Source organism: Thunnus thynnus, chromosome 5 (assembly GCF_963924715.1).
Source record: "Thunnus thynnus chromosome 5, fThuThy2.1, whole genome shotgun sequence".
NCBI classification, from domain to species: Eukaryota; Metazoa; Chordata; class Actinopteri; order Scombriformes; family Scombridae; genus Thunnus; species Thunnus thynnus.
Genome location: NC_089521.1, coordinates 13,667,882 through 13,689,068, shown reverse-complemented (window position 1 = coordinate 13,689,068; position 21,187 = coordinate 13,667,882). Strand labels below are relative to the sequence as shown.

The window sequence follows — 21,187 nt, the reverse complement described above, 5'->3', positions numbered from 1 at the left end:
AGGTTGCTAGCTGCCATGGCCAGCTGCGCACCCAATTGGAAAATTTTATCGAAATATTCCAACAGCTTGTATCTGTGTGGCTCTGCACTCTCAGGAAGGAAATCAGTCCCGAGACTGATGACTTTGTTTTCAGCGGCTCCTTCCAGGACATTTCGACACACTGCCAAATATCCGTGAGACATGGTAAAACAAAGGCAGGTTGAGCCGGATGAGCTGGGCCATAAAAGCCTTTACAAAGCCGGCTAACTGGTTTGGGCAAGATAGGCAGGGGCAGTGAGAGCCCTACATGCTCTGTAGCTGTGGCCATAACCTGCGGGAAATCATGGGGAACTGAAGCTGAAGGTGGACACCAAGGCATCTGGCAGCAGCCGCAGTGGCTAAGCACTGGCCAAGTTGGGGGGCTTGTCATTGACACAGAGTGCCCTCGACCAGGGCATGAGGGTCTCTGGGTCGGGTTGCTCTCGCAGAGAGCAGAGGGTGACATCACACAGCCAAAAATGGTCCCACTGGTGCCGGCGTTGAGTCAGAGGAAGTCCTCAGCAGTGAACGCAGGGTGGTGGCTGCATCACGCTGTTCTCTGCATGGTCATGTCCAAGGCACTCAAAGCAGAAGAGATGACTGGTGGCGGCGGCATTGAAGCCTGGGCATGATGAATAATTGTATTGATTTAAAAATCAATAAAATTATGAATGTGAATTAATAATAACGGGCCACCACCCTGAGGTTGGGGACCAGTAACCAAACAATGAAAACAATCTCAATAAGGATGTTCATCCAAGAATGTCAACATCTAAGAAATATTAACATTACAGGATGAACAGTGAAGATTTGAATTCAAGCACTGACCCCGTCTCCAAGCTACAATCACAGGAAACTTCTTTTTAAATGTGCAACAGAATTTATGAACATTAGCAGTATCAATTACAAATCAATAATACTTCAGTTAGTAAACATCTATTATACAACTACAAACTATCAAATACAAGCAATCATAAACAACGGTGGTTATAAACAAGCAAAGCAATATACAGCACTAACAGAGATATGTGTGTGTGTGTGCAGGGGGCGTGTGAGAGAGGAAGAAGAAGGAACCAGACAGCGGATGTGAACCACGTGGGGTTACGTCATGCAAGAGGTCCGGTCAAGATGGCTGATGTGACCGCGAGATTTGAACAGAGACAATGGTTAATGGCGTCTGTGGCTTAACACACGCCTCTGATCCCTGCAATGGCATCGGACAAAGCTGAGTGTCTCTGTTGCTTAGCAACACGTGTCTACAGAGTAGTGTGTGTCAGTGTCTAAACGTGTGCGTGTGTACATGTAAGTGGGTTAGTAAAGAGAATTTCAACAAATAAAATGTAACCCATGGTCTCACACACAATGGCAGGCTAACACAAAGCAGTCCAAGCAGTTGGACAAGCACAAACCAGTTTAGCGTGATAAACACGGCCAAAACAAGCAGCAGACAGCAATAATACCTTCACAGTATTTACAGTTCATTAACATTACAACAACAGCACTGTGGCTGAAAATAACACATACTTTAATATCCTATCTCTGCCCAGACTTAAGCCTCTTACTTGTGTCACTCAAGGAAGCAATAGGGTGTGTTTCAGTCCATCTTCCGATGCTGACGGGGGTCCATCTTCATGCTCTGTTGGTGGGTTTCACGGCAGCTGATCCTCGGCGGTGTTACTCACTCAACTCACTTTAAGGCAAGTGGGACACAGAAGTTATCCTTCACCTTCTTCAGGAAAGGTGATAGAGCACTGGGTTACATAGCGGTCTTCTTTGGTAACATGCTCAGTTGAACGCGGAGAAATCTCCACTTGTCCAGCAATGCTGAGATTGTATGGCACAATACTATCACATACGTACAGGAGTTACTTCCTTACATTAGCCAGCAAGCAGCTGGAAGCGCTGTTTGAGAAGTGGCTCCAGTGTTTATACCCTCGGTGACATCACGGCCGGAAAGAGGAAATCTCCAGACATTTCCGGCGGGTCTCATCCAATGGGAGCCGAGTTTGACTCTGCCAGATTTCACACCTAGGTGTGAGTTGAGCAGAGCATGATGGGAGTTGAAGTCCATTTGGAGTCCTTTTGATTGACTTGACACCTTTCTTTGTTATCAGGCTTTGTCACTTCGTGCAGGCCTCCCTTTGTCTCTTGCACATGGCCCATGAGGCCCAACAGAAGTATAAAAACTCAGATAGAAAGTACAGATACTCCCAAAAACTACTTAAGTACTATAACAAAGTATTATTACTTAGATACATTACACCACTGCTCACACTCGATACAGACGTACGAGTTGCTATAGAGGACTGAGACCCTAACAGTCGAGCAAATACTTCTTAATCTCTTTCACAGCAGCCTCTAGGAGTTGTTGTGACTACTCTATGCATGATACCCACACAGACATGACAGGATCTGCTTCAGAATAAACAATGCTCATTGTTTCTCTTTCACACAGGAACATAGTGTTAAGATGTACAAACATGATCTCTATGGCTACCACTAAGCATTTAACCTTTCACAACTTCACACAAGCATGTATATATATTCATACAATAACTGCTATATGGATATGGAATATGCCATGTTGCATTCATTCTGCACATACATTCAGTCGTTGGTTGCGGTTGGGTGTACATGAGCTACTCTGTAACATATGAGACACTGTGTCTCCTTCCTGTAGGGGCCTTCAATTTATTGGCACTGTACTTTGTCTAAAACTCCCAGCTGTTGAGAATTGTTTCTTAGGAAACATACTGGGAAAGTCAGTGAGTACCATCATTGGTATTGGGAATTTCATGAATACTTGTAGCCAGGCTAACAATTCCTTGACCATTGAACAGTTTGAGTTGATCATGGGTGAACAAGTTATGTTCATAGGAATGCTGAAATTTGTCCCAGACTGAACTACTCCTAATCCAGGGTATGTTGTGAGTCCTGCTAGGCAATTGGTTTTGCTAGCTGTTACTTACTATTTTCTTACTCTGCTCAAGGGAGTTCCTAAACATGAGGCATGTGCGTGGATGATACAATTTGGCAGTGAAGTTAGCATAACATCACCAGGTGCTGGTTGCATAGGCATGTGGAGGTTTTGGGTGTGTCAGCCATGCTTCATCACCTCTTGTTACATACCTAGCCTTTCTGAGCTCATTGTTTGGATTAGGGGTACGCAATAACCACAGGAAAGGTGGTACTAGGAGGCATGTGAAAGCAAGCAAAATGCACATCAGTTGACCTGTGTTGTAGACAAATGAATGGACTGCACAAGCAAGTGGCATGATTAATTCAAATCACAAATAATCTAATTAAATCATAATATAACAATATAACATGAGTGTCACTATGTGTCAGATGTCTTAGAACTTAATTTTCAGTAAAGGGTGTCTGGTGTTGTTGCAAAGCACTGAGGTGCTCTTTGCCCTTCTTCTGAGGTCAGAGATCACCAGTACTTAACCCTCCAGTGGGAAAGTTATTATTTCTCCTATGGATCTGCATAGCAACCATTGGTTCCCTTATGGTTTTTAAACGTCAATGGGAACAGGCCATGTCTGCTTCTCATCCTAGGTTATAGGTGGGTGTCTGTTGCACCTTATCAGCTACTTCTCTTCCTGGTCTGGGTTGGGCAATGCTGGTCTCTCACCCTGTCCTTCCTACAGCGGTGGCACCTTCCTGCAGTGGCTGGCATGGATCCAGCTGCTTTGTCCATCTATCTTGACAACTGCAGGTGTGGTCAGCAGAATGGTAAATGGACTGTACTTGTATAGCGCCTTTCTAGTCTTCCGACCACTCAAAGCGCTTTTTACGCTACCAATCACATTCACCCATTCACACACATTCGTACACTAAATGGGTACAGGGCCTACCATGCAAAGTCCCAACTTGCCCATCAGAGGAAATCTAATCATTCACACACATTCACACACTGATGGCACAGCCATCAGGAGCAATTTGGGGTTAAGTATCTTGCCCAAGGACACATCCACATACGGACCGGAGGAGCCGGGAATCAAACCACCAATCTTCCAATTAGTAGATGACCCGCTCTACCTCCTGAGCCACAGCTGCCCCCGACCTTATGTGATCCTGTCCATCTGGATTTCCTCCAATGCTTCCTCTTCAGATTCTTCACCAGGATCCAATCTCTTGGTTGGAGATTGTGTTGAGGCCCCTCGGTTGGATGTGGGAGCACTGCTTTCACCTGTGTGTGGATAGAGCTTAACATTTAAGGCCCAAAGCTTTGTGTTGTGGGGGAAGGGAGATTACAATGTTCATTTGTCTGCGCATCATTATTTCAAAAAGTGACAGACCTGTTTTTGCTATTCCCCTCTCCTTATAGCCATTAACACTAGAGGCAAAACTTTTACCCACGTTAAACCTGTTTCTTCACAACACTTCAGCAATTTTGTTTTCAGGGTCCCGACCAACCCCCCACCACCATTCTGGAGGTGAGTCACAGTGTTGTCACAAATCAATGCCCAATTGAGCAACATTTTGGGCAACTTTTTTTTGAGTAATTTGTAAAGTCTCTGATGAACCAGTGTTTACTGCAGCCACCAACCCCCTTTTGATGCATGGTCCTTCCCATGTGCCAACTTAGTATAGAAAGGAAACAAACATTTAGGCAAGCATGGACGTCCGTCCTGAGATTGTCACACATTATTCACATATGTACAGTTAGCCTTTTTCCAAGCTGCCTCGTCAGGGTTGTTAGTATGAACATCACATTTAAAGACAGCAATCTTAGATGTTTATGTGATTAGATGTTAGCAAGTTATGGATTAAAGGTCAACATGAGATGGGTTTTCCTGTGGAAGTGTGGCTTGTGTAATAGTAAACAGTTCTGCAGCTTGGGCTGAAAGATGGTTTGGTAAATGTGCAGCTTTAATTATGTCATGGTCACTTGAAACTGCATAACCAACCTCATTTTTACCAGTGTCAACGTTCTTTCTAGCTGGGCCATCAACATACCAAAGGCAGTCAGAGTTAGGGAGAAGTGTTTCTGCAAGATCACCTCACAGACTGCAAGTCTGTGTTACAGCAGCCAGACAGTCATGAGGGTCCCCATCATCCTCCGTTGGTCAGAGCGTTGCTAGATTTAACACTGTGCAGCACTTGACCTCCACATTAGGCATTGTTAATATAATATTGTTATACTTCAACCATCTCACAGGTGACAGGTGTGAGGTTTTCTGTTCTAACAAAATGGAGGTCACTGCATGAGGAACAAACAGGGTTAAATTTTGATAACCTACAATGTCACACGACACAAGCAATGACTTTTCTGCTGCAGCCACAGCCCTCAGATAGAGGGGAAGTCCCAAAGACACACTGTCTAATTTTGAAGAAAAATATGCTATCAGATGTTACTTTGGGATTCGCCCTTCTCTGAAATCTCATGCCCAAGGAATGTCACTGTGTGTGATAGAAACTACAATTTTTTGCAAGGCTAGCCTTGTGACCATGTTTGGCTAAATATTTCAGCAGTGTCACTGCGTCAGTTTTGCATGCTTCCTCAGTAGGTGAACAGATCATTAAGTCATCTACAAACTGTACCAAAACACTACCTGTGGGTAAACTCAAATCCTCTAAATTCTGATGTAATAGGTTGGTAAGGTAACAGGTAAGCTGGTGAGTCGACAGTGCAAATGTATGCTTTTAGTATGGGTGAGTATTGCACTTCTTCTCCCTTGTTTATCCATTTGAGTTCTGACAAGCACTCCAATATCTATGGGCCACGTGGATATTGGACATTGTAACACTTGTGGGTGTGACCAGGAGACAAGGAAGAATTTATTGACCGCAGTGGTCATGTTTATGCATACATTTCATCATTCCAATATAACACACTACTGCTGGGAAAAAAATGAGCAAATTTTTTTTAACCTTTCAGATGTTGTTGTAGGAGGCCTCTGATGCAGAAATTAAAGCATTTTCAAAATCTTTACCTTTTAGTAAGTTTTGTGGGAAATGTATTATTGCAACGTTGGGCCTAGCTGTGAGCAGAATTTCTGTATTCTTACTCACATTTTCTGAACAAATATACAGAACAACTAAGGGTTAATTTGCAGTGTTGACTTCTTATTTAGCCCCATAACAGTATATACCATGAATTATAATCACACAACAGTCATATTTTTCATGAATAGTCATTTATTAATTAAAAAAACAGAATAAAATTGTATTTACAAAACTGAATTTTGTCTCAGTCCCAGTGTTCAGTCATGTTCATATGCAATGATGGTCCCAAAGACACTTCTTTTGTTCTGAAAAGTAAAGATGAACATCACACTTGCTGCATAGCATGTTGGTTTATCTTTTATTGCAGTGTCTGCAGCATCCTCTCTTCGTCTTCACTGGAAAATGTGTGATTTTTCAACAAGCGATACCTTTTCATGGGGCATGGTATGTTTGGTTGGTTAGGGCTCGATGATAATCACTGGCTGGGAAGTCAGTGGGTTGTCAGTTTTTTTCTTCCACTTCACTGGCATCTTCATCTGCCTCTTCGTCACTCGCATCAGTGTTGTCTGATTCCATTTCAAAATCACTCTCTCTATTTTGGATGACAGCAATCACATTTTGCACACTGCATTGAAGACCTCTCTTTGCTGGTTGCATTCAGAAATGGAAAAAGTAAAAACAAATAATAATAAATATATGTAGTAATGATACATATAAGTATTATATTGTATGAGATAACCTGAAGTAATAGATAGAGTGGTGGACCAAGTGTTCAGGATTGAGATCCAAGTATTTTCCAGGCTAAATAATATCAATGCAAAATAATCCTAATTCATTTACACATTCGACTAAATTCACACAATACTGTCTGACTAGCCTATTATGCTTTGTACTTATCATACCTAAAGGAGTACTTGCATCCCCCCAGAACATTAACATCCCTACACCAGGACCTCTCACATCTGTCCCTGAACAATGCAACTACCATCCCCCAAAATATTCAGAACAGTCAGAACCCGTTTCTAACTAATGTAACAGGCAACTACTTGGGCAAACAAACAAAGCCCAGAAAAAAGCTCAGGATCAGTTAAGTGTATTTTTTTAACTGCTAAGATACAGATACAGTTTCTGCTACAGATAGAGTTTCAAATACTGCAACCTGAAACAGTTTATTCATTTGTTCAATTCTTGTCTAAACTCAAAATTTTAACAGAGAAAACAAGAGAACCTAGTTATAGTGAATTATGAAAGACATTATATTTCTATTTGTATTTTTTCCATATGTGAACATGTGAGAAGTGCAATGTCCCCATGTAATGTGTAAGGTGCACATGCTATTTTGACTACCACTCTAACTAAGCGTTGTAGAATAACAACATAGACATAACAAGCTCAAAATCAAGTTTGATGAATGTATTCCACAATAACTATCTACATGTTCTAGACATTGTAATCATCACAAAAAAAATATTCAAGGCATGTTACTTATTAATTTCTTGACACATCCAGTCCAATAAAACAAGAAGATGAGCTTGACGGAAAGTTTGCAGGTAGTGTGAGTTCATGGCTAGATGGCCGTACCTATAAACACATTTACTATCCAATAGCATTGCAAGGATAAACAATAGGACCCACTGACTATGTAAATGTGGTCTTTAAAAAAAAAACATTGTCAGATTTTTTTTTTTAGGATAGCTAAAAGTGATTGTTGTAATATTGCAACAGGGTTAACAAATCATTTTCATGCCCCTTTCAAAACCTGTCTCCCCTGTTTCGCTTACCATGGCTGTGCAATGTAGGTCAGCTTGTTTCATAAACATGTGGTAATGGCATAACCACATGTGTCAGGGACATGAGTCAGACATCAGTGTGTGTGCTACTGATAGTAGTTATAAGGCAACAGATCGCGGACCAGTTGATATCAGATCCCATTGGTAGATGTATAGGGGCTGGCTTTGTCCCATTTGCACAAATTGGCTCATGTTTGGTTGTTGCCTGGTTACCTTTATGCCATCTTCAGTGCAATATAGAATTGACCCTAGAGCACACATTACATCTCTTGCCAGCATCTCTTGCCAGGCAGCATTTGGAGAATAGAAAAGTGGGTTTTAGTGTATCTTCATCACTTGTGGTGACTCTTAAAGGGGTAGTATATCTCTCTTTCACTGCAGTGCCTGCTGCTCCTACAATATAAATATATTTACTGCTCAATTTAGGAGTTAGAAACTGTTTATTGTCATTGATTTGGTTCATTATTGTCCATTTAGGGTATTTAGGCTACTTTGGTCATTTAAATAGCATGGGTTATTTCATTATGTGATGAATATCATTTTATAATAATATCAACCCACCCATATATAGATATATTCCCTTTTAATTATTATCAAAACAAAAGGTTCAAAGCACAGGTGATGATTGAACAAACTCATTTCATGACTTTAGACATTCCTTTGTGAAGACAATGCCTTAATACAATTACAGAGTACATTTTTTTAGTATTAGAAATGTGGTAGCCAGGCTACAGGTAAATTTCACCTGTTGGTGGTTTTAGGTATATAGCAACCCCTGGCGGTTCTAGTGTTAATCCACAACTGAACTGCAAGTTTGTCTGTCTGTGGTCCATGTTTATCACTCATTATTTTCACACATCCTGACAACTTCAGAATTTCTATACTTTGACATTCACCCATTTTATCATGCACTACCTAAGCAACCTCACTCTTTGATTTCACTTGAGGTTCTTAATCACCCCTAGTGGAATGTCTTTACCTTTCAGATGTCTTTTGCAGTCTCCAATACAGTATCCTCATTTATTTCAGATGCTGTGCCATTCAAACTGTGGTCTAGAATCATCACAGGCAGTCTCTTCTCACCCCAGGAGTCATTTACAAGACTTCCTCAGGGGAGGTTGACTTCCTGGGTGTTAGGCTACGTGTAGTCCCTACACCAGCTGTGCAGATTTGACCTGTTTGGAGAATAGTCAAAGGAGTGAATGAAATAAGCTGTGTCTGTGGATGAGGGGGAGGAAGCCACATAGGTGACAGATACAAAAGTGGCGGGGGTTGCTGGTGTGCTTGCCACTGGTGTGGAACCTGAACTGCCATCTAATACTTTTGTAGGTATGTCCACAGAGGATCTCCACTTAAACCTCTGGATAAAGGTGGTGGAGACCAACAGTAAAGATCTGGAAGTGAAAGTGATGCAACTCCGTATCAGGGCTCTTAAGCTTGAAGGAGGAGCACCTGTTGCCTCTATTCCAGTATCTATTAATCAAAGCGCTGGCTTTGCTCCTGCTGGGTTTGATATGAGTAAACACATAGCGTTAGTCCCTCCATTTTGTGAGTCCAAAGTTGACTCATATTTCAGCACTTTCGAATACATAGCTGGTCACTTTTGTTACAGTGTTAACTTTTGGGGAAAGCCAAAAGTTTGCAAGTTTGTAGATTGAGCAGAATCTAGCCTATAAGACTTAAAAGAAAACTGTGTTGGAGGTTTATGAACTTGTTTCTGAAGTTTATCAACAGAAATTTAGAAATACTGATAAAACTGCCAACCAGACACATGTGGAATTTACATACGAGAAGTGTTTTGTTCGATAAATGGTGCCAGGCATATAGTGTAGAAACTGTAGAGGAGATGAGGGAATTAATTTTGCTGGAGCATCAGTGCTCTAACCCACGTCACTCCTCTTTGCTAATAGTTGAGTGGGCGTTTACATTTGTACAACCCAGAAAAAAACGCAGATGGAGTCATCTTTTAATGTGTTACTGAGTTAATTCAGTGAAAATTACAAATTTGATTTGTGGGGGGGGGCATCATTCAATGCATTATTTCATGCAAAAAATGTATTTAATGCACCCGGGGCTCAAAGTGTCTTGGATTTTTTTTACTTTTTTTTAGAATTGTTTGTACTAATATCACATATCTCGTCATACTTTCATAAGACGTCTGGCATGAAACTGTGTGGCATCTTTGGATCACTGCATTCTTTCTTACAGAAGAATTAGGCCAGGCTGTGTATGTAATCACTGATTACCACAAATTCTAAACTCATTTATTATTAATTTTTCAATAACTGTAAAGACCCAGCACCATGTGTGTCTTAGTCCTTTGCACTGAAAAGAATTACTATGTTTTGCTGTGAAAGCCAGTCTTGGTAGGTACAGTTAGTGACTCAGAAAGCAGACCTGTGAAACACCAGCAGTACCATCTGAGATGAGCGACACTCTATTCACAGCTGTCTTGCCTGGTGTCTCACAAGCTCTCTACTCTGGTCCTCTGGAAACTCTGTAATAAAAGAAAATGTTTTGTTAAGTTTAAAGCAAATATCTTAATTAAATATGAAAACTTTCATATGATGGCACAGGACAAACATTCATATGATGGCCCAGGAAAAACTTAAAAATGATGGCCCCGGATAAAAATGCAAGATAATCCTGGACAAACATTTCCAGCTACATAGGTAATTGTTTATTTAAACCAAAATTCCACATCCATGGGCCAGATAATTATATTTACGGTAATCTTCATTCTTTCATTCAACCTACAACCCAATGTCCCAATTCAATTAAATTTTCGATTCAATTCAATTGAATATCGATTCAGTTAGGGACATATTTCTGTTACAGTACCACTTTTGCTTGGATATGACAGAGATTCTCAGAAAAATAATGCTGTAAATTGTACAAGGAACCCTCTAACCTGGTGCATTATTAAAAAAATATTAATGTTTACATTAAGAATTGACCCCAAAGCAGTTACATTAATGTACTTTTTATTTGTTAGTTCAGTTAGCCATTAGCTCTATTAGCTTCGTTAGCCATCAGCTCCTTTAGCCATTATCCATTTGAAATGCACAGTGTATATCAAACGGCTAATGCATGTTAGTCATGTTGTGGCGTCCACACGGCAGCTGTCAGCCACTCAAACTGTCACAACAAACAGTCTGATAGCAGCAGGAGCAGCAACATGATAAACTACCGTTAAAAAAATATTAAATGAGTCGGTCTTACCAAAGGCTGGCCACACAAGACTAATGGGGTTAGAGCTTCACGCATCCACAGGAAAAGGCATATATTAAAGGATCAATCTCGGGATTGAAAGTATTTTTATTGCTTATCTTTGGTTCCCCACTGCATACAGTATGTGTGTGAGCGGGCAAGGAGCTGTACTTTTGTATTTTCTGGACTTCTTCCCGGAGTCGCAAAGATATGACATCAAAACAACATGATTGGTCAATTGCAATGATGGTCCTCGAGAAGCATGTATTATGATGTCGTGGGAACAACACCAACACGATGATATCGTATCGTGCTTGTTTTCTCATGTTTATGTTACTTAGGGAGGTAAGTTGTTGTCATATTGGTTCTTTTTTTCTTGAGGTTATATTCATACCTGGGGGAGAGGGGGATGATAATGTTTTACTCGAGTTGACAACAACTACGCTTGTTACTGTAAGTGCAACAAAACTGTCACAAGTAAAAAGTGAATAAGTACTCTATCCAACAACCTGTTCAACAAACATAAACATGTAGAGAAGTGATATTTTCAACTGCTTTACCTGCAGTGTCCCATTCACCACAGGTATGTTTTACACAACCACAGCACGCTGGTTAAGCTAGTAACATGAGAGCTGTCAATATGTAGCCTAACTGTTTATCTAAGTTTGCCACGTATCTTAAAATTTGGCAAATTTTTGTATACTTAGCTGCTGGCTGAGACAAATCAGCCCCTCCTCAATGGTACCTGCAGGCAATGAATCACATCAGCAGCAGAGGGAGGAGACCAGAGGACAGGAGAGGAAAGACTGCAGCTGTGCACACGCCCCTTGACTCGGGTTGTGATGACAGATGGATTGAAATAGTATGTTGTGTATGGATTGTGTGTCTAGATTGTGTTTCATAGATGATCTGGCAACTTGGGTAACGTCAGACAAACATAAAAAACTAATGGATCCGTGTGTAAGACAATTATTCATAATAAAGGCTGAAGGCCATTCAAATTACGGGAATTTCCTGGGAGAAACAACAAAACGGGAGCACAGCAAGAGAGGGGGTGAAAACACAGGAGAAATATGGGAAAAACAGGAGTGTTGGCAGGTCTATATATTGGTTACTTCCCAGTTAGAATTGTTTTGTGTGTTAAGCTGGCCTTTGTCCACCTTGAAGTTAAATCAAGCTCCATCTATATTATTTAAATTTGTAAATAAACCCACTTTCTTTATATTGAGCTATTTGTCTCTGTGGCTGCTAGGGACTTGGGGAAGATAGGGCTCATTTGTGTTGTTTCTTGGACACCCCTAGACTGAGCATAACAACTAAGCTAATACATAAGCAGGCATACATTTCAGCACAGTAGAGCTAGGTGTAACCTATTATACAGCATTTTAACGCATCGTTATCAAGGAAACCTGTAGCCTAATAATAATAATACAGTGGAAACCGCTTATAGTGATCCCGCTCACAGTGATCACGGTTACAGTGATCAACCGCTTATATGGATCAAAAAGCTTGAGACAGAATCATTCCTATACAACTGCTGTTTAAATAATTTGCTTATAGTAATAAAGTAGTCCGCTTACAGTGTTCATTTTGGGTCTTTTCATACATGAAAACATTTGGAAAAAAAATTAAAACTACAGTAACTCTGTTTTCTTTTTACCTTACTCACATAATACAGGTATGATGTGTATTTAGCTGCTGCTGCACCATTATCAGGCATTGCAGCGCACCTCCACAGGGTTGTGTGGAGGTGCAGGGTATGGTTGTGGGCATATTTATTTGTAACCCCCGTGAAACAATCAGAAAATAACATTTTATTTCTCTCATTTAACGGCTTTCTTGCCACCACCATTCGCTCTCCTCATCCACTCTCTAGCTCGCTCGACCATTGCTTCTCTTTCTCTCTCTCTCTCTCTTTCTCTCATCTTTTTTAAAATGAGTTGGGAAGTTGTCAGCGAAGCCTAACTTTTAACATTATCAAACATTATCTAACCCTAACCCTAGTAATGTTTTTGTCTTCCCTCATGGCAGGGTTGTACAGCGTTACGGGTTGCGTTTCTCCAAAAGTTGATTCTGGTTCAACTTTCTCGCTGCGGCACCTTTGCGGCCCTCACCCCCACAGCCTAAACACACAAAGCACAACCCGTGTGCTGCCAGCTGGTTACCTGAAGCTGGTGGTGCGGGTACAATGAAATCATGATGGGAGAAAGAAAGTAATCTTAATGAAAAACGTAGTCTCCTTGAAGCTTATGATAAACTGCCAAAAATGAGCCAGCAAGATGCAGCAGCGAAACAACAAGCGTTTAAACAGCTGTACTGTAATAGCAAAGCTGTCTGTTTCTTTACTTCATATTCAATAAATAAATAAATATTAAAATGTCGATGAGATGGTAATCTCCATGAGAAATTAAGAAAAAGAAAAAAAATTGTTATAATAGTCATCCACTTATAGTGATCAATTTGACCTGGACGGACATGATCGCTATAAGTGGTTTCCACTGTATTATGATATGATATGGACCTAGGTCACTCACTGCTTAGCCAATGTTAACATTAGCTAGTTAATGTTAGAACAGTCAGCTGAAGTTGCAACAGCATTAGGGAACTATGCTAAGCTACAAAAACAATGCCAAATAACATCCAAATAGCTTATGCTACACTATTTAACAATGACTGACAGAGTGAGCACCAGCAGTAACTGACGGTCTCACTTTATGATAGCATTACAATTATGTTATCTTATTATCATTATCATTAATTGAATTAATCATCGTTCATCATTGTCATTATGGCATGGCAAAAACACTACCTCCCTGTGCCCTCAATGAGAGTCCCTGTTTCCCTGCATGCTACTCCCTGCTTACTGCTTCAGCTACATTCTCCACCTGTTCACTCTGTTCCTCAGCTTCCCTGTCACACACCTGCTCATCTTCCTGCTCCTCTGCCTGTGCCTCTGTCTGGCAGTGACCATGGCCAGCCACTTCTCCTCCTTCCACCTGTTGCTGCATAATGGCAGGTACTGCTGTCACTGTAGATGTTACCTGTAGCAAACATATCTCAGATTTTTGCACATTTGGCGGCATCTGCATCAAGATTCGTACTTTTTTTTGGCCCGCAACTTTCCAGCACTCCCCTTCTTTTGTTTTTGCTTATCTGTCTTGACAATTGACAAAGACACCCTCCTTCATCCACAGATGTTTGGCTCTGAGCCATGGCATCTGACAGAAGAAACAGAGAGGACAGTGGGGGAAGGGTGGGGCCGGCCCAGTAAGAGATGAGATTGGGACAAATGAACCAAAGGGCCACTGTCCCTGCTTTATGGGCTGGTTGTTAGCAATAATATTAAAATTAAAACTTAAAAATGTATCGGTCCCAAGGTGAGTCAGCCCACCAGGTTATGCCAGATTACCAGTCCAGCCCTGTGTTCTACAGCTTTGCCTCTTAAAGTATGAGCCTGCCAATACGGTTATATCTCTATGAATCTTCTTGTGGCACAGGATGAAAACAAGAATCAAGACAATACAGAAAAACAACAATAGTTTATTTTAACCATATTTTTGTGTATGTACTACAAACTCTGGTCTCTATAATCGATCTCCATATCTTAGGTCATGAAAGAATGCTTACATGAAAATCAATCTCTTATTCTTTTACAGCATGTTTCTCATTTTCACTTTTAGAACAGGTCGTTGGCACATGTAAAATCAAAATTTAAAAAAATTTGTTTTTGTTTTGTTTTATTCTCAAAATGTATTTTTTATATAAATCTACCACTAGAACAGCATTCCCTCTCAGAGTAAAGAACATAATGTGAAAATAAAAAGATTATTGACCAAAAATATTTAGATATCTTACATACATGAGACAGCTTGACTAAAATGCAACAAATTTACCATTTAAATTTTCAGACGATTTACCTCCAACTAAAGACAAAAAGGGAAGATGGTAACACTCTCTTTCATAAACTGAGTAGAATTGTGATCGACATCCCACCACTAGGAACTCAAACACGGACTAAATGACACACACCCAGCTCATTCTATGGTTTACAAATGTGCCAAACTCCACAGAAGTGCAATTATGTGATGAATAGTGTCTGGATGGCAAAAAACATGATACGGGGTAATTAATTATGTCCCCTAAGCCCAAACCAAACTGGATAAAAATGATCTGGGGACCTTTATTATTTAGGAATCTACCACATAAGACATGGATGTGCACACAACACATGTGTTGTGTGCACATCCATACTTAATAGATAAAGTTTGGTGTTTCACTCAAATTTGCTGAACATACCATATCTCCAGAATTATCTTCCTTATCAATATAACTTAGACTCGATACATTGGGTCTCTATGCTAAGTGGGGAAATTAGCTTCTTGCATTGTACATCAAATGGTATCAAAGCTCTCATAATCCTCATGAAAAACGTATGGAAAATACAAAAGAAAATTATGCTGTTTCACACGGGACTAATATTATCAAATTACCTCTGTGTTAGGCGAAAAAAAGATAATTTGCCGAGGATTTTTTACTTAACAGATTATGGACATGGATTAATAACCCATATGATCTATGCAGTTATTACAAATCAAAGGAGGACCCAAGGTAATACTAGTCCTGTGTGAAAAGGGCTTTAGATTATTATCTCTTTTAATTTCATTCTCTTTTCATATCCTTGTCAAGGGATACAGAGATGAACCGCTTGTCCTCACAAGAAAAACAACAGTATAGGGCTAAAATTCAGCTGGCAAAAACAACCTATAGTTACGTTTATGCCATCTAGTGGCTGTAATTATGACCCGCCTTATTGCCAGGAGGTGAGTTGGGTGGATGGCTAGATAGATAGATGACAAGAAGTGGACTTAGACAACTGTTCACTTCCTGTTTCCAACCGCAAGTGTCATGTTTCCAACCACGAGTCGGGACGATGAGTTTTTCAAAAACTGTAACGATTGTAGTGGTGTTTACACTTGCCATGACGACAAAGGTTGTGTAACTTTAAGGAAGTAGAAACCACGTTTCAAGTGATCATTTTTAACCCAAACCATGATCTTTCCCTGACACTAACCAAGTGGTTTTGCCTGAACCTTACAAGACCTTAACCACAGCATTGTCACACCATAAAACATGAGTGATTTGTGACAGTTTTGGAAAGTGGCATATTACGCTCATACGGGTCATTTAATTATGAGGATGTTTTGGAGATGAAGTACTTCCATATCCATCTTAAGAAGAGCTTAAAAATTTGTCTTTTAGAGTATAAAACAATCAAAGGCCCTCGTAGGCTTGCAAGGTGGCTGTAAAAGGTTTGTTTTTTTTTAGCAATCTCCACCTGATTAGATGTACTGAAGTTAATTAGTCTTTATTGTTAAATGCATTATAGTAAACTTATAAAAAAAAAAACTATTACTCATCAGTGCTGTTTTTCTTAAAGGATATGACTGTTGACTGCATTTTTCTTACTTTCAAAAAATCCCATGAAAAGACCAAAATTAACAATGAATTGACTTGGTTTTGGTCTTTTCTTTTTTGAATTTGCTGCCAGTACCAAACATAGAATATCAACCATAGCCTTTAATGGAGTTCAGTGCCAGGCTGGCAAATTGGTGAGCTAGGTTGAATTGGTTCTCACAAATGTGTTCAACCATACGTATATTGAGATCCCTTATTTTGCTGTAATTTGATTGTTTCAAAAATATTGAACATGTGGATAGACAAGATGGTAACTTGGGAAATCATAAACTTTTCACAGACACCTTTCAAGCCTACAGAGGATGAGTGTTTGATACTTACAGCATAGTACAGATTTCATCCATGGTGACTCCACAGACATACTTTACACAATCTTAAACAGCAGTTTTTGTGAAGCGTAATAACTTATTGTAACACCTCCATGTGATGTAAAGGCAAAACTGAATTAAGCATGACAGAGGCTTGACCTTTTTGTATATTTCATCGTAGGGGAGCAAAAAGTGAACTTATTCACCAAAAGTAAACCTTGGGCATTTTCCTAAGTATTGGATCTGACAAATACTTGCCTGACCTCTGCATTTATGGTGCCTGGCACCATTTTTCACGGTGGGGACTTTGAAATGGTTTCCAGGGTATGGTGCCTGCAGAACTGTGCCCATCCAAAGCCCATGGGCACATCAATTAAAATGTAAATTGTGTTGGGTGAGATAGGCAGGTGCAACACAAACATCTGGTTGATGCCCGATCCCACACATTCACCCCTAAAGCCTCTAGCAGCGTAAGCGCTGCCGCTCAGGGCCAAGTCCTGTGGTTGGCAGGGGCAGGGTGTGAATCTGGGACTGCCAGGCACTGCCCATGAGGAAATGTGGCACACAGATGACAGGCAATGTGATCAGACAGCTGTATAAAGGGTTTAAGCTCTTCTTCAGCTCACAAGTCTACTTCTTACAGCACTCAGTCCTGCAGTGCTGCAGATGAGGTAAGGGGTCCCAACATGAAAAAGGTGGCTTCAATGCATCATCTTCATATGCAACAGTACAAAGCACTGTAAGGTAAAGGTGAGGCCAGGATACACTAGAAATGTTTGGAGGCAGTGCACTTGAAGAGCCAGAATTTTAGATCATCTACATTTTTCACTAGAGTTTTGATCTTTACAGCTTTTCCCTACCAAGATCAGAATTGCTTATTGTGTTTACATTTTCTCTATAATAAACTGAAGACAGCCCTGGGAAGCTAGAAACTTGAGTACAGACAAGTTGCAATTAGGGATAAAATTATGTTATGCATATATTAGGAACACAAAGACAAATGTAGCTAAGTTTCTTTCATAGTTAATCAATAGAATTTAATTTAACTAAAATGTTCTTCTAATAGTGATCCCCGACTTTTACAATAGCAGAACATAGGACATACAGTATTTCTCTCATTTAAGTTCCTCATTCTGTTGATGACAGAGCAGAGAGTGCCTAATATGTATGTGACAAATATAATTAAACATTGAATTCTGATCAAATTTCATCACTGACAGTTCTGTCACTCACTGTAAAATAATGAACAAGTGTTTAATCCATCCCAGTTACAGGTGATCATAAAATATTTCATCACTTAATCCACAACTGGAGAAAATCACTAATGTGCTCTAGATTCCTTTGATACATGGGGAAAATAAGGTTGCTATCCCATCTGATCAAAAGTCTGCATTTTACCAAAAATGACAAAAAATAAAAATTGAAAATAAAATAAAACAAACAATAATTTGCTTCATGAGTTCTGCTTAGACAGGGGTCTTCAGAGTTTGAAAGCATATAAGTAAACCAGTCCCGTGAAATGAGAGGAAGAAAAAAAATCATGAATTAAGTGCTGAAAAAATAATTGCAGAATACAGTTTTTCTTGATTTAACCACAATAGTTTTTTTTTCTTAAATAAATAACTTCTGTTTTGTAAAGACACTTTTTGAAACAGTAGACATACCCTAATTCCCAAAGTCATTGAATAAACACCACCAACCACTGATTTGCCAAACACACAGTCTGTTCTTCTATGTTTGAGCCACAGTCCTCAAAATCAATTGTTAGCAATGTCCTGTCAGTAAGGTCTTTATGTAATTCCATCAGTTTTATAATGTCTCATTTCGAAAAAAAAAAAAAAAAAGTATTAGATTTGGGTCTCTTGTACATTGTCTTTTGAGCTGGCCCGGATTAACAAAGGTTCGTGCGCTGAGCTGTGTATGGAGTTGATAGTAGAGGCATGGTTGTATGCAGTCTTATAAGTGTTATAGTGGTTGAGGTGCTCATGCTCGAGAGGAGGCAGCGTCAGGTGGCCCTCCATGCCTGGGCCTCCTGTTACACAATCCTCATCCACATTGATGATCTCAATGGTGCGTGTGGGTGCGTGGTGGTTCTGCTGGTGGTGCTGTTTACGCATCTTGTAGAAGATGATTAGCATGACAGCTGCCATGAGTGTGATTGCAACAAAGCAGCCAATGATGATCTTGGTCGTCTTCATGACCTCATCCAAGCCATTCAGTGAGCCCTCCCCACCCAGCTCCGTGACAGGGATTGTATAAGTCTTCTCTGTGGCACGGGTGGAAAGTGGGGTCCGGACTGTGGTGGTGGTTGTAGAGGTGGGTGAAACAGACTCCCATGTGCCAGCAGACGGGGTGGGGCCCACCTTCTGTTGCACAGTAGTGGTGACGACATCATTATGTGGTGTTTCTATGGTCTCTACTGTCACTGTGGTGAAGTAGCTGAAGCTGCTGTTCTCTGTAGAGGATACATTGAGTGTGGCAGATGCTGTTGTGTTACCTGCAGAATTACTGACCATACATGTATACGTGCCCGTGTCCTGCATGGTAACATTGGTGAAGTTCAGAGTGCCATCATTCAGCACTGAGATTCTGACCTTGTATGCACCGTGTGTCATGATAGAACCATTGGGTGTAATCCAGCTCACTGATGTCAAAGAACTGGCTCTACATTTCAACTCTGCAGCACTTCCTTCTGTTACATTTAGGTCAGCAGGGGGCTCCACAATAACAGGAGCATAACAGTGAAAGTAGTTCTGGTCCAGCTCACCAATGTATCGCCCCTTGTGGTGAGCTGGTGAGCTGCAGCGGGCACAGCAGCTGGTGTTTGCTGGTACCATCTCCTTAAGCCACCAACTTAGCCAGAGGATGTCACAGTTACAATTCCACGGGTTGTGGTGCAAGTGCACCCTCTCCAGGTGATGCAAAGGAGTGAACAGATCATGGGGCAAGAGGGTAAGGTTGTTGTGGGCTAAATTAAGCTCCACTAGTGACTGCAGATCATCAAAGGAGTTCCTTTCAATGGTCTGGATCTGGGCATGCATCATCCATAGCTTCTGCAAATGGATGAGCCCTTTAAAAGAGCCAGGGCGGATGACAGATAGCTGGTTCCCCGACATCTCCAATTCATCCAGCTTCACCAGGGGAATAAGATTGGGAATTTCCTTCAGATTGCACATTCCCAGATTTAAGTAGCGCAGATTGCTCAGCCCTTCAAAGGCCCCCTCAGATATGTAGGAGAGCCGCTTGAGCTCCCCAAGGTCCAACCGTCGTAATGAGGGCACTCTATTGAAAGCATAGGAGGGAATGCTCTCTATGGGGTTATTCCTCAGCCAAAGCTCCTTTAGTTTGGACAGGTACTCAAATGCTCCGTTTGGGATGGTGGTGAGGCGGTTATCAAAAAGCTCCAAGGTATTGAGGCTGGCCAGTCCATTGAAGGCCCCCAGCTCAATTTTGCGTATGTGATTTTTACTCAGCTGCAGGATCTCCAAATGTCTTAGGTGTTTGAAGCTGTCTACCTTGATGACCTGAATGAGATTTTCTTGCAGATTCAGGTAGCGTGTGTTGGTAGAGATTCCATCAGGGACATCTCGCAGGCCCCGGCGGGTGCAGATGACTTTGCTGAATTGGTTACTACAGGAGCAGACAGAGGGGCACGTCTGAGCACGTACCAACCCTGCCACCACCAGCAGCTGGAGGGCCAGGAGCAGCACAAACAAAGGGTCGGACAAGGCCCGGTTCCACCTAGGACCTCGCATCATCTGCTGCTGCTGAGAGGAGGTCATCTTGTTTAACATTCATAATTCATTGACTGGTCTTCCACTCTTTGGAAAGAGGATTTGGGCCCACTGAAATGAAAAAGAAGAGCTATGTTAGATAATGCACAGGTCCAATAAGAACATAAGATTTGAAAGTTTTCAGTTAAAAATCCTCTCTGAGTTTGTGTAGCTGTTGTAGGTACTAGCCACTAATAATCACACACACACCCACTCACATAAACTGTAACCTTGATGGAGTGCCTTATATCCATTTCCGTTTCTGGGTGCACTGTCCTCCTCGCACTCTCAATCTCAGTCACATAAAACAAAATCACAATGAAGCTGCCGACTTCTGTGCAGTATCTCTGCAGGAGGAGGAAGGGAAAGAAGAAAAGCAGCTATGACTGCTGTGTTGTGTGATTTATGTTTGAGACTGGGGGGACATAAATAATAAGGAAGCTCACCACCCACCAGTCCTTCAATTGAGTCAAGATATCTGGAAACGTCTGATTACAACTCCAAGTTCCTCAAAGGCACGTATGTGACTGAAATGTCAAACAAGCGAGCCAAAATGGAAACAGAGTTTGTTTTTGTGTAACTCTTTATATATCATACCAGAAAAAAATACGGAAATACAAACAATGCATTAGATTTACTGTGTGCAAGAGCAATGACG

At 40.9% G+C, this 21,187-nt stretch overlaps 1 protein-coding gene across 1 annotated transcript; it reads right to left on the bottom strand.

Moving 5' to 3' along the window:
* Positions 1-18,583: 18,583 nt before the first annotated feature.
* On the bottom strand, positions 18,584-20,591 carry lrrc4ca (leucine rich repeat containing 4C, genome duplicate a). Its single transcript, XM_067589348.1, has one exon. The coding sequence runs from the start codon at positions 20,548-20,550 to the stop codon at positions 18,604-18,606; it is 1,947 nt and encodes a 648-aa protein (XP_067445449.1). The 5' UTR covers positions 20,551-20,591; the 3' UTR covers positions 18,584-18,603.
* Positions 20,592-21,187: the final 596 nt, after the last annotated feature.

What these genes read in the sequence shown, in the direction of transcription:
- lrrc4ca (XM_067589348.1), bottom strand. Translation starts at nt 20,550, where the DNA reads ATGTTAAACAAGATGACCTCCTCTCAGCAGCAGCAGATGATGCGAGGT.